This window comes from Eubalaena glacialis, chromosome 16 (assembly GCF_028564815.1).
Source record: "Eubalaena glacialis isolate mEubGla1 chromosome 16, mEubGla1.1.hap2.+ XY, whole genome shotgun sequence".
Lineage (NCBI taxonomy): Eukaryota > Metazoa > Chordata > Mammalia > Artiodactyla > Balaenidae > Eubalaena > Eubalaena glacialis.
In genome coordinates, this window is record NC_083731.1 from 66857187 (window position 1) to 66875600 (window position 18414).

Here is an 18414-nt window from a genome sequence, read left to right on the forward strand (position 1 = left end):
AGACTGCAATCGACTCCGTTGGGGGTGTGCGCTCAGCACACGCTTTCATCTAAAATCTGTGCTGTCCTACTTTTGCTTATCACTGTTGTTGAATAAAAGCCTCAGCAGGGGAAGCCTGAGGTGGGGCTGAGGGAGAGCTTTTAGGGGTCGAGGAGTCGCACAGGGTTTCGGGGGGCACGCGGGCGGGCAGGGAGGGTCATGCAGCCTGCATTTCTGAGGCCGTAGCTCCACCTTTAAGCAGCTGTGTGGCCTGCAAAACCTCCACCTGTTTGAATCCCAAGGTCAAGGGGGGTCAGTCCTGAATATCCTTCCTACCTCTGCCATCCCATGGCACAGGGGTCTGCGAACTCTCTGTGAAGGAACAGACAGGATATATTTTTGGCTTTGCGGATCACACGGCTACCTGCTAGAGCACGGGTCTGCACACCTAAGCAGTCTGTCTCCTTAACTAGATGTTCTCTCACGTTGTCTGTGGCTACTCTGTCACGAGTCTCCCTGGACAGTGTTCTTTTGTTTGAGCACAAATACTAATCGGTACTTCTTCTTCAGTTGCACAGAGAGTCAAGAACACATCATATCTGCCTTCAAGAAACTTTCCTGACACCTCACTTTTCCTCGGATCTAGCTTGAAAGTGTCCTGGCTTTGAAAGGTTTTCATGAAAGATTTTTTTTTTTTTTTTTTTACATGTGATTCCTTCCAAAGTAGCTCAGAGACTGTTTCCTCACATGAGCCCCCTCCCCCTCCCCCTGATACTGGGCAGTGGCTTTTTTCCCAAGTCCCTACAACTGGGCTGGGATCAAGGTAGCAAGGTTTTCTTCCTTAGCTCCCAGGAGTTACGTATTTCCTGAACTTCTGTGTTTCACTCAACATATATATGGTAATTCTTGAAATCTAGCCTTCTACAATGCTTTATTGTTCCAGAGTATAAGACTTAATTTCTCTCTCATATTTTGCTATCATTAAATTTTAAAAGAAATGCAAATATCAATAGTGTATTACTTGGCTCAGTCACATATATATATATGTATATATAGAGAGAGCGAGAGAGAGAGCCCATATATATATATATATATATATATATATATGCAGGCTGAAAGCCGATACCAAAAAAGGCTCAACTCGGTTCTGGCGGGCTTCCAGCATCTTCTGCTATCAGCTTTGATGTCCTGTGAAATAGAAAATTCTGTGCTCATCCTTGATTTGGAAGTTTTTATAAAAGGTATTTTCTCTGGACATTTTGTCCCTGAGAACAAAAAGGTATTTTTTTTTTTTAATGAAAATTATGTTTGCAGCACTTAAAACACTGGCGAACACAGCCATCTGTATAATTTTGAGGACAAACAGAAGACCTGCCGAGTCGCTAAGGCAGTCATGGGGAATTTTTTTCCCATGGATGCACGATAGCGATGACGACCACAGACATGGGAAGACATTTTAACACGTCATAAAATTCTTTTTCGACAGCAGGGACACGGGAGCCAAATTTCCCCTAGCGGAAATTAAAAAACAAAGAGTTTAGCTGAGATGTTCCTAAGAAGGAAATGATTTCAGAAAGAGCTTTCCAGGCAGGAGAAATGTGGACGAGGATGCCAATCTGCCTGAAACGGGGGTCAAAGTTCACAGGGAGATCAGATGCCCCTCACATTTCACTCCAGCACTCAGTGCTCTACCTGGCACTTAATAGGGACCCAATAAATATTGTGGATGAGTTTCATCATTCATTCAAACGCCTGAGGCTTTTACGATTTTAGTCAAGAAAACAGATGAGGACACGGCAGAGGAGATGCAAGATGCAGCCTCTCTGACACGAGTTTTGGTGCATCTGCAGCACCAGCAGGAGGCCACACACACTCTCAGGGGGCAGAAGTGGCTTAAAACTTACAGTACTGCCCGGAGATGTAACCTCCGCAGCCAGGCAGAGTCGGGACGGGCACGGAGAGTGTCATCTGATCCTCTGTTCTATGATCAGCTCCAGAGTTACTGACATCCCGGCAGGTACTTGTTGTGTGTAGACATTCAGAGATGTTCAAGGGTCGAAGTTGTTGATACGATAAGGACAGCCGAATTTTCAGAGTGGGAAGAGAGCCTAGGAGACTGTCTGGTCAAACCCTTTCACCGCAGAGATGAGAAAACGAAGACTTAAGGAGCTTCAAGGCCTTTCCTAAAGTCACCTGGCTAATTTATGGTCAAGCTGGCATCAAAACCAGGATCTCTTGGCGCCTGGTCAAAAGTCTCTCCACTGTTGGCTTTTTTCGAGATCTAAGATGAGGTTGATGCCATTTCCTATCATAAATGCACAAAACAAATCTGCATGATAGTTCTAACCTTCCCAATCTCCAGGTTAAAATAACATCAATGACAGCGCTCTAATACTACTTCTGCAAAATTCTCAACTAAAGTATATTCTATGTATTTCACTTTTAAGGAGAATGGTATATTAGATCAAAGCCAGTTAAGATCACGGTTTACCCCCAAAACCAACACTTAGAATGTGTTTCGCAGTTATTAGGTTCCAGCCCAATTTCCAATACTACTTTGATTTCCACCTGTGACATATGATCAACAACTAATATTTGTATACTGAGGTGCTTACAAGAATGTTGCCTGAAAGTGATGCAGTGAGGTGGGAAAAGAGAACAGCAAACGGCCTCTGTCTCTGCTTAGCCTAAAATCTTGCTGGAGGAAAAAACCCCAAACCCCAGACCTGATGCTTAAAAGAATAATCAAATGCCCAAGTAGACAGTACTGACAAGCGCTACAGAAGGGAGGAGAAAGGGAGGTGATTATGCGTAGAATAGACAGAAAAGACTCATGGAGGAGGTGTGATAGGAGCTTCGGCTCTGGCCTGGGGAGGAGGGGAAACGCTTCCGACAAGGGATGGGGAGGAAGTACGAGTGCGGAGGGGGGGAAAGAGGGTCGTGCTAGAGGCAAAGACTTTGTTTTCCGACCAGGTAGCAGCTCTTATATTCAGTGTGATGCCGGCACACTTCTTCACACCCACCTGTAAACTATAAACTTATACTTATCCTCCTCTGATCATTTTCATTTTTCATAAACACACACGCACACAGAGAAAGCGAACTGTCCGAGGAGCCAAGAGTCCTGGGTTCTAATCTGCCCATAGATTGCTAAATGACAGGGGCCTATCAGGGTTGCTCTTGGGACCTCAGTTTCTTCCTCTATAAAATGAGGGGGCTTGGGCCAACGAGGGTCTGAGGTCCCCTCCAGCTCTGGCACTCAACAATTTCTAGTTTTCCATCCTGCTCATACTTACGGCACATAATCTTAAATTAACATGACTAAGTCCTTCTCCATCACCTTCTGCCTCCCGTTTGCCTTTTCCCCACTTTGCTCCCTTCCCTCTCTCCTCTCTTACCAGGAAGTGTGCTGGGAAATTACCAGAGTGGGACGATCGTGGAGTGTTTAAATTTTCATCAGATGCGTGTGTGTTGTAACAAGGCATGGACAACTGATCGACCTGGCATGCACATTAATAATTGAGTGTTGTGGAACATGCTTCCTCAACGTTATAAATAGCTCTTCTCTGAGCTTCGAAATGACAAGCTTTGCTCGTAACTGAAAACCTGAATGTGGGCAGGCCTATGGGGAGTTCCTCTGACGTATAAATGTTTAAAAAGCAAGGAAGATCAAAACCCGAAAGTCTCTCAGTTGGGAAACTTGGGGGAGTTTCTGCCCAATGGATAGGTTGAGAGGTGACATAAAGATGAGATAAGGATGATATGAGAATAAAATGACATAAGAATGAGATGATTCACCTGTACTGAATTTTTTTTTTTCCTTTCTTTATATATAGTGAATGAGATCTATCCAGCTGGCCCAGAAAGGAAGGGAAAGCCCTAGGTGCCCCACCAGTTTAAAGGATGCTCTCATCTAACATCTTTGAAAACTGCACATCCGTTGTCACAGGTGAAAAACGATCCAAAGTAGAAGTGAATGGATGCCATACTCCCCAAACTCTTGGTTGGGTTTAGTTGCTGCCCTTTGACACTTTATGCCAAGGCTCAGATGGAAACAATGCCTATTTGGTTATATCTACATAGCCCAACCTGGGGTGAAGGTCAGAGATAGGAAGAAGGTTAGAACTTAAACAGATGTTGACAGAACTGAACACCAACAAAGTTAGAAGGTAACTGCTGGCATTTGATGTAAACCTTGAAATAAATCTCAACCTTTAAATTATTCATGGCTCTTGGGTTTTTTTTCCCTTTGAACAAATGCTGTTTGTTCAAATATGAAAGCAAGGATAAGCAAGGCAAGGAGATATGCACATTTAATCCATTTTAATGGACTAACATGCAATGGAATTTCCCTTCTCCTGGTCAACCAGTTGGCTATTTCCAACAAAATCTATATAGGGACCCACACTTTTACTGCGCTTGGAGCTTTGTAATGTACCTGAATTTTCCTGGAAGTTGTTCAGTGGGCCTTCTCTTCAGGACACCAGGCCAGCCCCACTTGCTGTAATAAACTAGCTCAACAATAGACCTGCTTCCAAACTGCCTATGAACGACTCCCTGAAACTTGACTTTCTAATGGAGAGGCTGCCATGGAATGCTAGGAGCATAACATTGACATTGTGGGGATCTTTTACGTGGGAGGGAGCAACTGTCAAATAACCAGGAGATTTCCAGCCACTTTGGAGAAAGAAAGCTGAGATGTTATTCCCGAATCCCAGTGCTTTACAATCCTAATCTAATTCTAAAAGAGAAAGCCAAATGTGATTCCTGTGGTGTTTGCCAGAAATATTAAAACCGATAAATAGGGGTATGACTGGTTCTACTTTTGAAAAATATGGCAAGTATGTCCATCGCTGTGGACTTCCGCAGCTATTATTTTAGAGGCAGCTCCGTGTATGGACACCAAACTCACCCTGAAGCCATTTGGTGAAGCAGAAAATGCGGTGGAGACAAACAAACATAACTCCACCAGACATGAAATGAGATATATTTCAAAATTTAAAGGATGAGGAAATGTACACACACCTACCAGGCTAGTCAGGTTATTGCTAATATTTTTATGGTGAATTTCATGTTAGAATTTGGTTCCCCTTTGCATCTGGGGAATTGTCGTCTTTGTAAAAGCACATAAAAACGAATGGAAAATTCTGAGATTGCTCAGTGAGCTATGCAACGTTCCCGTTCTACCTCACAGGCTTAACTCCAGCGGAGGCTCACATTGAAAGTATCTGCCATCTTCAAGTCATCCTGAAGGGTCCTGGCTATTGAGGATTCACACGAAGGCCCCTCAGGCCCTCTGTGGCTGGGGCGTGTACCCCTTGGACAGCTCTGGGGGCTGTCAAGTTCAGCTGGGGTTTTCACAATCCCTGTTGGTATCTGCTGGCTGCTGAAATACTTCCCAGAATCAAATTACAGGGTTAAGGGGGGAATCTCTCAAACAGTAATAGCGAGATGGGGAAGGTACAGGTTGTCAGACAGTGACAACTGGGGAGATGTCAACATGAACTTTTGTGTTTATCCTTCTACCCCAACTCTCCTAACATCCTCTAGCCTGCTACCAAGTGTCTGGTAAAATATAGCAGTTTCCAACAAAAGCATAGCTGGTGAGCTCTTTCTTCAACTTGTTTGATTACACATGCAAAGTGAAACTCTGTTATCCACAGACAGTGCTAACACCGATGCCAAACTGTTCTACAAGGTTCCTGGAAACTTCTGAGCTTACTGTTTCAGGCTTACTTCCTGCCTTCCTTCCAATGTACTCATTCATTCACTCACTCATCCACCAAATATTTGTTGCATATTTCCATGTTCCAGGCACTTGATATATATCGATGACTAGGAGAGACATGTCCTTTCCTTTGTGACGTTTATTATAATAAACCAAAACCAGAGAATTCATTAAGTCATACCCATTCGGATAAGTGCCCTGAGGAACCTGATGAGATGCAGGAATGGTGAGCCTGCTTGGAGAGGATGGATCAGGAAGGCCTCTCTGAAAGGGTGGCCTTACAGCCAAGACCTAAAGGATGAGAGGGATGGAAGCATGCAGAGTACAGGGAAGAGCCCATCAGACAGAGGGAACAGATGTGCAAAGGCTCGGAGGTGGGAGGTAGCTTTAGACGGGCTCAGCAGGATAAATGCCAGTGGAGATGATGCCTCATGAGGTGAGGGAGAGCTGACGTTGAAGAGGCAAGCACGGAGAGCTTGAGGCTCGGGAGGATGAATGTTATTTTAAGTGCAATGGGATTTAAGTGGGGAAGACGTGCTCTGAATTATGTCAGACAATGTGTGAAAAATAGATTGAGCTGGAGGAAAGGTGGAAAGGGAGGAATTACACATGGCAGAAACTGCAAAATGTCTCTCTGTAGCCATTCTCCCCTCCTTCCTAACTCGGAGAACTCCAGTTTTATCCTGGAGAGCAATGGCCCAGTCAAAAAAGTATATTTCCCATTTTCCTTGTAGTTCGGCATGGCCACATGTAATAACTCTGCACAACAAGACACAAATAGAAGCCTATTGGGGATCTTTGGGCAAGTTTGCTTTCCTGCTCTAAAGGTGCAACACCCTCCTCTTCCTTTCTTCCTCTCCTTTTTCTTATGTGATTCCAGCTTGTAAAAACAAGATGTGATGGCAGGAGCAACAGCAGCCCTCTTAGGCAACTATCTAAGAAGGTTAATATTGATAGTACCACAGAAACCTCAGGCCTGACAGCCTTAAACCACTGAACCAGGGCCAACAAATCTGGATTTCACTGTGTATAAAAAGAAAAGGCTCCATTTGTTAAGATAAAGTTTGGTTGGGTTTTCTATTACTTACAGGTGGACACCATATTTAACTGACATACCAGGCTCTTATCATCGTTCAGGCAGCCTGCACTTGAATGGTGGCAGTGAAAATGAATAAAAGTGGGTCAATTTTGAATGTTGAAACAATGGGATTTCCTGCTGTCCTATACGTGGGCTTTGGTGGTGGGGGATGGTGGGTGTGAAAATTACTTACAGGATTTTGGACTGCGAATTTATTAAAATGGGAAGGAAAAAACCAAAGAAGGACAGGTTTAAAGGTTAAAAGCAAGAATTTAATTTTTGATATTTTATAGGTGAGGTACCTAAGTGTTATCTATGATAGTAATCTCCATTCTTGTGGTTTCCATGAGGTGGGATCTTCCTCCAAAATTCCTGGTCCTGCTCTAGCCCTTCATTCTCTTCTTTTTCAGGGAGCAAGTGAACTAGCCTGCCTGTACAGGGTACAGTGGGCCCTTGAACAACGCAGGTTTGAACTGCGCTGGTCCACTTATATATACTACAATACTGCATCATCCATGCTTGGTTGAATCTGCAGATATGGAACTGAGAACAGGGAGGGCCAACTGTAAAGTTATACTTGGATTTTTCATCCTGCAGAGGGTCCAAGCCCCTAACCCCTGCGTGTTGTTCGAGGGTCACCTGTACTCATTCCCGTCTGCTTCTCCACGTGTGATGTGGTACATATGGATACAGGCTCCACAGGAAGAAGCCTGTGGTCCTCGGAGCTGCCTGTGGCTGGATGCCTAACCCCCAGGTCCAGCATCAGGAAGCCCATCATCGCTGCAGATCTCAACCCCATTATCCAATTCTGCTTTTATCAGGAGTAAAACACTGACGTTTGTATCCCCAAGTGCTGGACTTCTTTGTCTATTTCTCAGTGGATTTACACTTAGGTTGGCTTCTACCTGTATAATATTAGACATCCCATTCTTTCAGCCACATGATGGGGGGCTTGTTTTTGACAAGTGCTTCTTTCAACAGGTATCGCAAGAAAAAACCAAAATCCCTCCCCTATTCTAATGTGTGGCTGCCTTCCTATCTTCCTTGTGAGAGTCAAGGATTGAGTCTTCCCTGCCCAGTCGGACTGCAAACCTCACAGGAATGAGGATTTATTTAAACCTGACGCTAGTGAGCAAAAGGTAATGAGTGATCATTCTACTGTTCAGGCAGTGGGCTTCTTGCCATAACTTTGTAGGAACTGTATTATTAGAATGGTGTGGCCTTTCCCTCTCTCCCTTTTCTCTGCTATCAATCCACCCTACCCCACCTACTAATCAATTCTCTGCTTCCCTCCTTTAAAAGGTGGTCTGGGTGTTAGTGGACTTTAGCCTAGCCCTAGTAACCCCAACTTCAGAACTGCTGGGCATACACAGTCGGGTAAAAGGTCATTGCTCGCCACCAGGGGATCTAGGTAAGGTGGTCTGACAATGGTCTCTATCAGATTCAGCAGTTCCGTTTTTCCTTTTTTTTTTTTTTTTCTACAAAGACAGGGTGTCCCAGGTTGGTCTCATACTGGATGTTTGGTCACTTATCAGAGTTTATGTTTGGGAGTTTCCTTACGTGACATTTTACGCTGTGGCAAAAATGGTCTTTTGACAACAAAGTCATATAAAACACATTTACAGTTAAGATTCTGGTTTTTCATCCCCTCCTCTCTTTCCATCCTAATGGATACATTATGGCTGGGGCTTACACTGATGAAAGAGGTGATGGGCGTTTTGGCACATTATGTCATTGAAAATAATACTTATTCTCAGAATGAATATGTAAATTGCATATATTGCCATCCCGCGTAGGGTCCTGCACCTGGTGTGGAATGGAGCGCGGCACCGTTACAAGTGTCATTTAATAGCTTTTACCAAGCAAGGGCACATCAGCAGCTGTGAGGCATGATGCCACTGTGACATTAACTACAGACACAGAGTGCCCATAAAAAAATATATGTCCTTTGTTTTGAATAGAGCCCTGGGTAATTTCCCTAACTATTGTTCTACGAGAAAGCCCCGTTTACACCCTTTCATCAATTTAGGATCTGGACGTGAAAAATCACCGGCATCCAGTGGTTCAGGCAATTTGTTTTCCAAATGAATAAAGGACAAAAAATAATACTGCAGAAAAATCTCTACTCCTGAGTTGCCTGTGTTGACAGCCAAGGCTCACCTCAAATAAAGGATCCTGAGGAGGAGTCTTTCTGACCTTCTTTCTAAACAGAGCCCAAGGACAATGCGTGACAGTGTATTCAGGGGCTGCTTCTACTCTCGGCATGGGGAGGATGTGCGGGTCTAGGTGTAGAGCCCGCAGGTGAGGGTGGCCACCCTGCAGGGGCGGTGTGAACTGTAGTGGGTCCAGCAGGCACCGAAGCATCTGTCTGCCCCGCCCTGGGGGCCAGGCCGGGTGTTCTGCGGAAAAGCTACAGAAATGCTGCTCACCTTGAGAAGTAAGCTCTCAGGGCGGGGTCCGTGTTCCTCCAAGTTGCCACAGGACATGAAATCGGTTATGAGGTTTTGCCATTCGATATGGAGTAAGATGGGAAATTATGGGACTACTTACCCCCAAATGAAAAAAAAAAAAATGAGTACATAAGAAAAGGCAACATCATGACAAAAGAGATGGCCCCCAAAATCTTACTTACATTGAGTGAGGATCCCGGTTAAGGCATTTTTGAAATTCTCCTTGGCCTCCTCCATCTCCTGCTCATGGGTGGCTTTCTCGTTCATCAGCCGGCGGACGTGGCTGTTGGCCGACTGCACCATGGAATAGAACTGGTTTGCAGACCGCCGGTTTACTTCCCCTCGCTCAATCCAGGACAGCAGCACTGTGATGGCCTCTGAAAACTTGCTATCGTCTGGAAATGCAAAACCACCAAGTCCAAATCACGCCCAGGAAAGATTTTGGTTTTCACTTTGGTTCCTCTCTAAAGGCAAAGCACGGTCCATCCTAATGGATACGTTTTCAGAACTTGACCTTGTGAGCTTTCCTGCGACTAATGGCTCCATCATCTCTTAGCTTGTCTTCCCTCATCTAACTCCACGGCACTGCTCAACCACCCAAGAAACAAAGGGTGGTTCACCCCCTCACTATCAACTCAATGAGCTCAGTTTTAGAAGATCTGTTCTGGGCATCCTTTGAAATACGGTACAACCGCACTCTTCCACCAAACCCAGATTTCTCTTTCTTACGACTGGCTCGAAAAACTGTTATTCACCTATTTGGCCTCCAGTTGATTTCTTTATTCTTTCACCAGAAATAGCATACAGTGATACTAGTTTTCTGACTTAGAATCTGCTGAGTTATTGTCAAGATGAGGATGACAGATTAAATTACTTTTAAAAGTGGTTGTGATGTGAGATATTGTTCCCAAGGTGGTAGTAGGAATAGGTCAATTCTTGTTCTACTGCAGTTCAAAACTAATTTCACTTTAGGTTTAATAGAACATATTTGATTAGGCTGAAAACTAGAATATTTCCTTGTTTTCAACAAAAGAGGACCTGATCCAGGGTGGTCAGTGTTTGCCTTGGAAGGCGACTGGAAACCCATTTGAACTTGGTTTGAGGGGTGTGTTGACGGGCAGAGGGGTTCTACCTGTAAATAAGTGATAAAGTTTATTTCAAAGAAATCAATATACTTGCCCGTTTGCAAATAGTTACTGGAACAGATCTGTGTTTTACGACTGACTTGGAGGGTGAGGAAGAAGCAAGTTTGAAGGAGATTAAGTTAATTGGAAGTGGAAGCTGTATGTCAGTTATTACAACATTAATTGATCCTATTGCTGAAGGCTCACTGCATATTTTCCAGACAAACTTGAGGAGACGAGCCTTTCATCCATATTTTTTACCCCCGAAAAAATGTGATTTAAGAGAAATATCCTAGAAACTAACACAACATTATAAATTAACTATACTTCAATAAAAATTAAAAAAAGTCCTACATTTTCCAAGTAAACTGAGTAGAATCTGAGTTCTAAAAATAAGAAGCAAAATTAGACTAAAAGATTCAGATGCTTCTCACGTATTCGACAAATACTAAGTGACTACCATGTTCCCTCTACTAGGGGAACACCAGAGACATCCTTATACACTGTATGTGTATATTCCATTGTTTATATATTATTATATATTGTGTGCATACGTATACACACATACATACATACACACTCTAGATGAACAGATAGAGGGTGATTCATATTTAGTAAAGGAATTTTATTTTATTTTACTCACCAGCAGTTTTACAATCAACCGTCGCTGTTAGTATTTTACACACCATACAAAGTCTGCATTTGCGGAGTGCTTTGTGAATTTTGCAGAGCGCTGTGGAAATACCATTAGTACCTTTTCTCCCAGAGGCCCCCTTTCAGACCAGGGCACTTCACTGCTGTGGCTGCTTCTTGCCCAGGAGGTACTTGCACTGAGTGAAGGCAGGATCGCTTGACCCAGTGCCCGTGGATTCTCCAGGATGGAAATCCTGCTGTTGATGGGCCACCATCCCGGGCCCTCTCCCGCCTGGGTGGTGCCAGTCTGGGCTTGGGGATCAAAGCTTTACTCCTGGGCAAACCTGCCCCCTCTGCCCTCACGCTTTGATCCGAGGAGATAAGTGGCCTGGGGAAGGCCCACAGGGCAGCCTGCACGTGAAAGACTCAAGTTTCCTTGCCAATTTCAACTGACCCGCGAGCGAGCACGCACTTGTTCAGCGTCACAGCTGGTTTGCACAGTTTTGTTAACTCTGGAATTTCAGTCTGAGTTCAACCTTCAGTGAACTCCAGCTACACGGGGTTCTTATTTCATGGACCAGAGCAGCTTGTATATGATAGAATCCATCACACAACTTAACACTGCGTTCAACCCGTGGAGAGGCCCATAATTCAGCATTATGCTTGTGGGAGCCCCACTGCGACCCTTACAGTCAGAATAAATTCTGCCTCTCTCCCTCTCTCTGCCTCTCTGCAGACATGTGTCAGGAGAATGGGCCTCCGAAAAGACAGCAGAAATCAACCTAATGCTTATAAGAAATCTTTTTTTTTTTTTCCCCCTCTTAAAAAATAACAACAACAGAAAAGAGAACTCTGACTTCACGGACCATTTTTCCCCTTTGCTGTGACTTTTATCTCTACGTAACACAAAGAAAAATCCTAGATGTTTTCGTTATGGGGCTTCCAAGGAGAGAGAGAGAGCAACAGGGTCCCATCTTTCTTTCACCCTCGTACGGGCGCAGTTTTTTCTTCTCTCGCTTGTGGTTACGCAGTTCAAAAATACCCTAATTTACTGTCAGGAAGAACACACTTAAATTTTAAAAATGCATGTTTCCTTGAATGGCCTAAAAGCCAAATTTTATTGTTCTTCACTCCTAGACCTAAAGCATAAGTTCACCAGCAGATTAGAGTTAATTGATAGTTTTCAGAAAGAGAGACGGCAATTTTAGGATTAAGCAACTGAAAATACTCAGCTGAAAAAGTAAGTAGGCAAGAGACTTTCTAACACTGTAACAAGTAATAGTAGGCAGAATTCCATTTTCTCAGTATATATGAATAAAATAAAAATATACATTATATACTGTATATATCTTATATATACATATATATATGGCTTAGTACATAGTTTTGAAAACTCCCAATTTCATCCTTGTTTCTGAACTTTCTGAGGCGGGCTGGTGGATGACTGATGTACTGACGTTCTAATTAACTGTGAAAACATTAGCTAACGTAGGACTGGTTAAGTCTAGTCGATATCTGTTGCCATGTAAGACGTGACTTTATATTAAATGAAGACTAAGTCAGCAGCTCCCCCTGAATGGCTACAGGAGGGTGTTGGGAGCGGTCATTTTTAATACCTAAATGAAAATTCAATTCTGGATTCAGGGGAAAGATCACAGAGAAAACAGAAAACAATATAAACTAATTTAAACAGGATTTAGATTGCAGCACTCTTAAAGCTATTCAGGTGGAAAGAAATTAACACGGCTCATAAAAATCACATCAAAGACGCACTTATAAAAATTCCAAATACTTTCTGTGAACATGCATGGGTTTAACTCTGAACATGGGTGCCCTTCAGAAACTAGAATGTGCAGACATGCCTTCTCCACACAAAGAATTGGGAAAATTGGCACATTATGGAGTGACTATGGACCATTTGCTCATTAAAAATTGCCCAATGTTTTCTAATCAGCGTCTTCACAATGTCACACCTGGGCTACTGCAACTGTTTGCTCCATGGCCTCCCTTGATCTGCAGTTTCCCCTTCAATCCATTCGCCATTCCTTTGTCACACTCCTCGTTGTTAAGGACCATGGCCTTGTCTCCCTACTTTTGCATGTACTGTGCACTCATCCTAGGGGCCGCGGAACTCCTGGTCCACCCGGCTAACTGTTATGCTTCCCTCAAGAGTCAGCCTAAGTGCCTTTCATAAAGGAAGCTTTCCTGCAACCCTAACATGAATTCGGTGTCCCTTTGCTACGTTTCCACAATTCCCTACATATCCTGCTATGAAAACATTAGTCACTCTATACAGTAATCGTTGGTTCATGTATCCACTGGCCCTCCAGTTCTGAGGGGTCAACGTGAGAAGAAAACTTCCAAAACATATTTCAGTCTTCTGCCCACTTTGACTTTTTCCCTTCATAGTTTCTTTCATTATAATCTATTTCTAATAGATTTGCAGTGCATTAGTGCTGGAAAGTTACGGCAAATCCAGTGGTCAAAAGTTGGGAAATACCAGTTGATAATAAACATTTTTTTTTTTTTTTTTTTAAAACATCTTTATTGAAGTATAGTTGCTTTACAATGGTGTGTTAGCTTCTGCATTATAACAAAGTGAATCAGTTATACATATACATATGTTCCCATATCTCTTCCCTCTTGCATCTCCCTCCCTCCCACCCTCCCCATCCCACCCCTCTAGGTGGTCACAAAGCACTGAGCTGATCTCCCTGTGCTATGTGGCTGCTTCCCACTAGCTATCTATTTTACATTTGGTAGTGTATATATCTCCATGACACTCTCTCACCCTGTCACATCTCACCCCTCCCCCTCCCCATATCCTCAAGTCCATTCTCTAGTAGGTCTGTGTCTTTATTCCCATCTTGCCAATAGGTTCTTCATGACCTTTTTTTTTTTTTTCCTTAGATTCCATATATATGTGTTAGCATACTGTATTTCTTTTTCTCTTTCTGACTTACTTCACTCTGTATGACAGACTCTAACTCCATCCACCTCATTACAAACACCTCCATTTCATTTCTTTTTATGGCTGAGTAATATTCCATTGTATATATGTGCCACATCTTCTTTATCCATTCATCCGATGATGGACACCTAGGTTGCTTCCATGTCCTGGCTATTGTAAACAGAGCTGCAATGAATATTTTGGTACATGACTCTTTCTGAATTATGGTTTTCTCAGGGTATATGCCCAGTAGTGGGATTGCTGGGTCATATGGTAGTTCTATTTGTAGTTTTTTAAGGAACCTCCATACTGTTCTCCATAGTGGTTGTATCAATTTACATTCCCACCAACAGTGCAAGAGGGTTCCCTTTTCTCCACACCCTCTCCAGCATTTATTGTTTCTAGATTTTTTGATGATGGCCATTCTGACTGGTGTGAGATGATACCTCATTGTAGTTTTGATTTGCATTTCTCTAATGATTAATGATGTTGAGCATTCTTTCATGTGTCTGTTGGCAATCTGTATATCTTCTTTGGAGAAATGTCTATTTAGGTCTTCTGCCCATTTTTGGATTGGGTTGTTTGTTTTTTTGTTATTGAGCTGCATGAGCTGCTTGTAAATCTTGGAGATTAATCCTTTGTCAGTTGCTTCATTTGCAAATATTTTCTCCCATTCTGAGGGTTGTCTTTTGGTCTTGTTTATGGTTTCCTTTGCTGTGCAAAAGCTTTTAAGTTTCATTAGGTCCCATTTGTTTATTTGTGTTTTAATTTCCATTTCTCTAGGACCTGGGTCAAAAAGGATCTTGCTGTGATTTATGTCATAGAGTGTTCTGCCTATGTTTTCCTCTAAGAGTTTGATAGTGTCTGGCCTTACACTTAGGTCTTTAATCCATTTTGAGTTTATTTTTGTGTATGGCGTCAGGGAGTGTTCTAATTTCATACTTTTACATGTACCTGTCCAATTTTCCCAGCACCACTTATTGAAGAGGCTGTCTTTTCTCCACTGTATATGCTTGCCTCCTTTATCAAAGATAAGGTGACCATATGTGCGTGGGCTTATCTCTGGGCTTTCCATCCTGTTCCATTGATCTATATTTCTGTTTTTGTGCCAGTACCAAACTGTCTTGATTACTGTAGCTTTGTAATATAGTCTGAAGTCAGGGAGCCTGATTCCTCCAGCTCCATTTTTCGTTCTCAAGATTGCTTTGGCTATTCGGGGTCTTTTGTGTTTCCATACAAATTGTGAAATTTTTTGTTCTAGTTTTGTGAAAAATGCCAGTGGTAGTTTGATAGGGATTGCATTGAATGTGTAGATTGCTTTGGGTAGCAGAGTCATTTTCACAATGTTGATTCTTCCAATCCGATAATAAACATTTTAATTTCAGGTTGAAGAGTATTTTCACATTGTCTACCAGAGATAAATGTTCTCATGGCACTTAAGCTGGCTGGTCCTTTTACCCTTCAGGCCTCCGAGGTTATTACCATAAGCAATGAAAGTTAAGAGAGATGTCAAATAATTACACAGAAGCAGCGCTTTCCACAGTAAGCTAATCAGCTTATCCAATGACTTAAAAATCTTTTTGAAAGTTGTTTTTTTTTTTAAATTCTGGAAGGTAATAACCCTTGCATTTAGCTTTGTATTTAGCTTTTTAATTCTGGGAAGGTAATAACCTTTGTATTCAGCTTCGTGAGGACTAAATAATATTATAATGATTATCACACTTCAGTATCGCTATCTGAATCCATACCCATCTTATTTCATTTCTTGTCACATCAGAATTTGTCAACCTCCCTCCCTATCCCTCTTTTCCACGTTTACTGAGCACGGGGCACATAGTAGGCATTTTAAAAATTGCATAGGGGACACATCTTTGCTAGTCAAAGACCACAAGCATGAGCCTCATTTGGGGGCTTATCAAAAACGCAGCCTCACCCTACTCAGGCCTCCTGACTCAGAATCTGTGTCCTAGTCCAAGCGTTTCATATGCACATTGAAACTGGAGAAGCACTAGAAGAAATCACTCAATAAAAGCCAGGGAAACTGGTGAGGAGCTCACCTAAGTTAAAAGATAATGAAAACCTGAAATGGAAAGTAGCATCTGAGAGAGTGGCGAATACTGAAAGGCTCTGATGTGATTCTCATGAGCTTTGTGAATCCCTGTCCCCAAACCCTCCACCCCCATTTAAAGAAGAGCTGCTTAAATGTCAGTCATCTTCATCCCAGAAAAAAATGTGAAAAAAAAAGTCAAAGTCTTGGAAATGGGCACAGAGACTGCAGATCCTTTCGATGGAATGCTGGGCTAGAGGATCCTCTCCAACCCCCTCTGGGATTATCTGATTTTATAGGGATGTGAATCTCTAATTGTTATTGACTAGGCTATTTTACAACTCTTTAGGGACAGAACATAAATTGTGAAAATGCGTAACAATGCAAATAATTCTTCTCTGTAACAATGTAAATGAATTTTTGTCCAGAAGAAAATATAAGTCTTTACAAAGCAAACTCTCTTTTGTACCAGCTTTAACATCTTACTCATTCTCTCATTAATTAGTGAGTTAAGTAAAATCACTGATACAGGCTCATTTTGTATTTCTTCCCCCTCTTTGGGTGCACAGGGAGATCTGACCCTGAATTTCAGAACGATAAGTGTGACAAGAGCCAGGCCATGAGCCCTGAATATGAAAACTGAAGTGGGCTGGAGTAGCCTGATTTCTGGTGGGTCTAGAAAGGAATGACAGGAAGGGAGATTCCATGTTTGAACAAAATGTCTCGAGAATGAGGGAAAAAAGGAAGACATCCAACAACACTTTTCTTTCCAGAGAAATGGGGATAGACACACACACACACACATACATACACACACACACAGAGAATGAATGGTATGTCTATACAGCTGTCCCTGATTTCTAGCTTCTATGATAGGTGGAAATAACTTCTAGTGTACAGTCACATACTGATTCAGGCAGAATGGACATTCCAGGATGGCACTGCTACTACAACATTCCCAAAATTTCACTATATGTACCTAAAACTTAGACATCCCTAAACAAATCTCCATTCTCTGGCTGCTCAATTAACCATCAAGAGGGGTGGTACCTTACCTATCCTTCAAATCACGGATAGCGTGAAAGGCTACACAAATGTTAATACTTCCCCCTCTACCCTCGACATACCTACAAGTTCACTGACACACACAGAGACACACACACACACACAATCTCTCCAACAATTTAGTAACTGTGAAAATGAGAAAATTCAGCGGGGACAACATAAACATGCACTGATTATTCCTGCTTTTGGATCAGGTAAAATATTTCTAGATGAAATGGTCTATCTTGCCTTGTGAAGGTCAGTAATGCCCAAGGACGTGATTCTCAAACAGGTTCCAGTGCTTCATATTTCCTTTGCCCTGAGAAGGAAGCTTGGCTTCTAGCTAATGGAACTTCAACTTGGCTCAGAGCATTATTGATTTTTTTAGTTTCTCAGAACCATAAATATTGACAACCATCTCAGCAAGATGCTGGCAACCACTTCCGCGGTTTCTCCCTCTGGCAGGCTGATCGGGGGCCATTCTGTATGCACATCAGACACTAGTCCTCAGAAATTACAAATGCTGATTGCAGGAAGACTGTATCCTGGATGACATATCAGGGAATCCCAAGGACAATGTTTGCAAAGCTTTGTCAAAACTTCACCTGATTCAGAGAGAAACTCTTCATTCATCACACAATGAAAGATCATGTGATGCTTTCCAAAGGGGGAAAAAGTACACAAAAACTTGTAAATGCTCTTGCCAGGAGAAATCCCCAGTGAATCAGGAGATCATCTTTCCTCACTGTCTAATCAATCTCTCCCTTCCACAGTCCAAACACTGGGCTCCTCCAGGGGTGGATGGTCTGTGTTAGACAAAGAGAAATTCATTATCTCATCTGCCTGGTGCTACTGTTTCCAAAAAAGTGTAATTATGGTGGTATTGAGCTTCTTCTCACTTTCTCAAAGCCGTGCTATAAACTTTGGATCTCCGAGCAGTTACTTCCCAGTCAGTCTTCATTAAGTTGAACTGTCTCAGAACAATGCCTATTTAATCAGCAGGGTGCCCACTCATCTTCTTTTTTAGAATTTGTATTAACCATAACAGACACTGGGTGATCAGTGCCTCAGACGCTACACCGTTACAACTCAGTGTCTCCTCTGACTTCAGAAGACCCAGGGACCACTGGATCGGGGCTACCTGGTCCCAGAAGGTCACCCCTCTCTCACCCCACCTCTGCCGGGCTGGGTTGCCTACCACACCCGGGCTAGCGCGCTGCACTTCCCATGCATAATAGTGGGAAGAGCTTTGGAATTGCCTCTGTCACTCAAGAAACCTAAACTACACCTAAACTCTGTGAGGCAGGGGCTTTGTGTGCTGCTTCCCTGGCATCACAGTGTCAAGGACATGGCAAAGAGCTCAGCGAATACTTGTGGAGTG

The 18414-nt window shown here is 42.8% G+C and overlaps 1 protein-coding gene across 8 annotated transcripts in view; it reads right to left on the reverse strand.

The window, feature by feature from the left end:
* ENOX1 (ecto-NOX disulfide-thiol exchanger 1) overlaps positions 1-18414 on the reverse strand; it is a 612162-nt gene that overhangs the window by 138414 nt on the left and 455334 nt on the right. For all 8 annotated transcript variants that reach the window (XM_061170742.1, XM_061170743.1, XM_061170741.1 and 5 more), the window contains one exon: positions 9418-9630. In XM_061170742.1, the coding sequence (XP_061026725.1) occupies positions 9418-9630 (213 nt within the window). The remainder of the gene's footprint in view (positions 1-9417; positions 9631-18414) is intronic.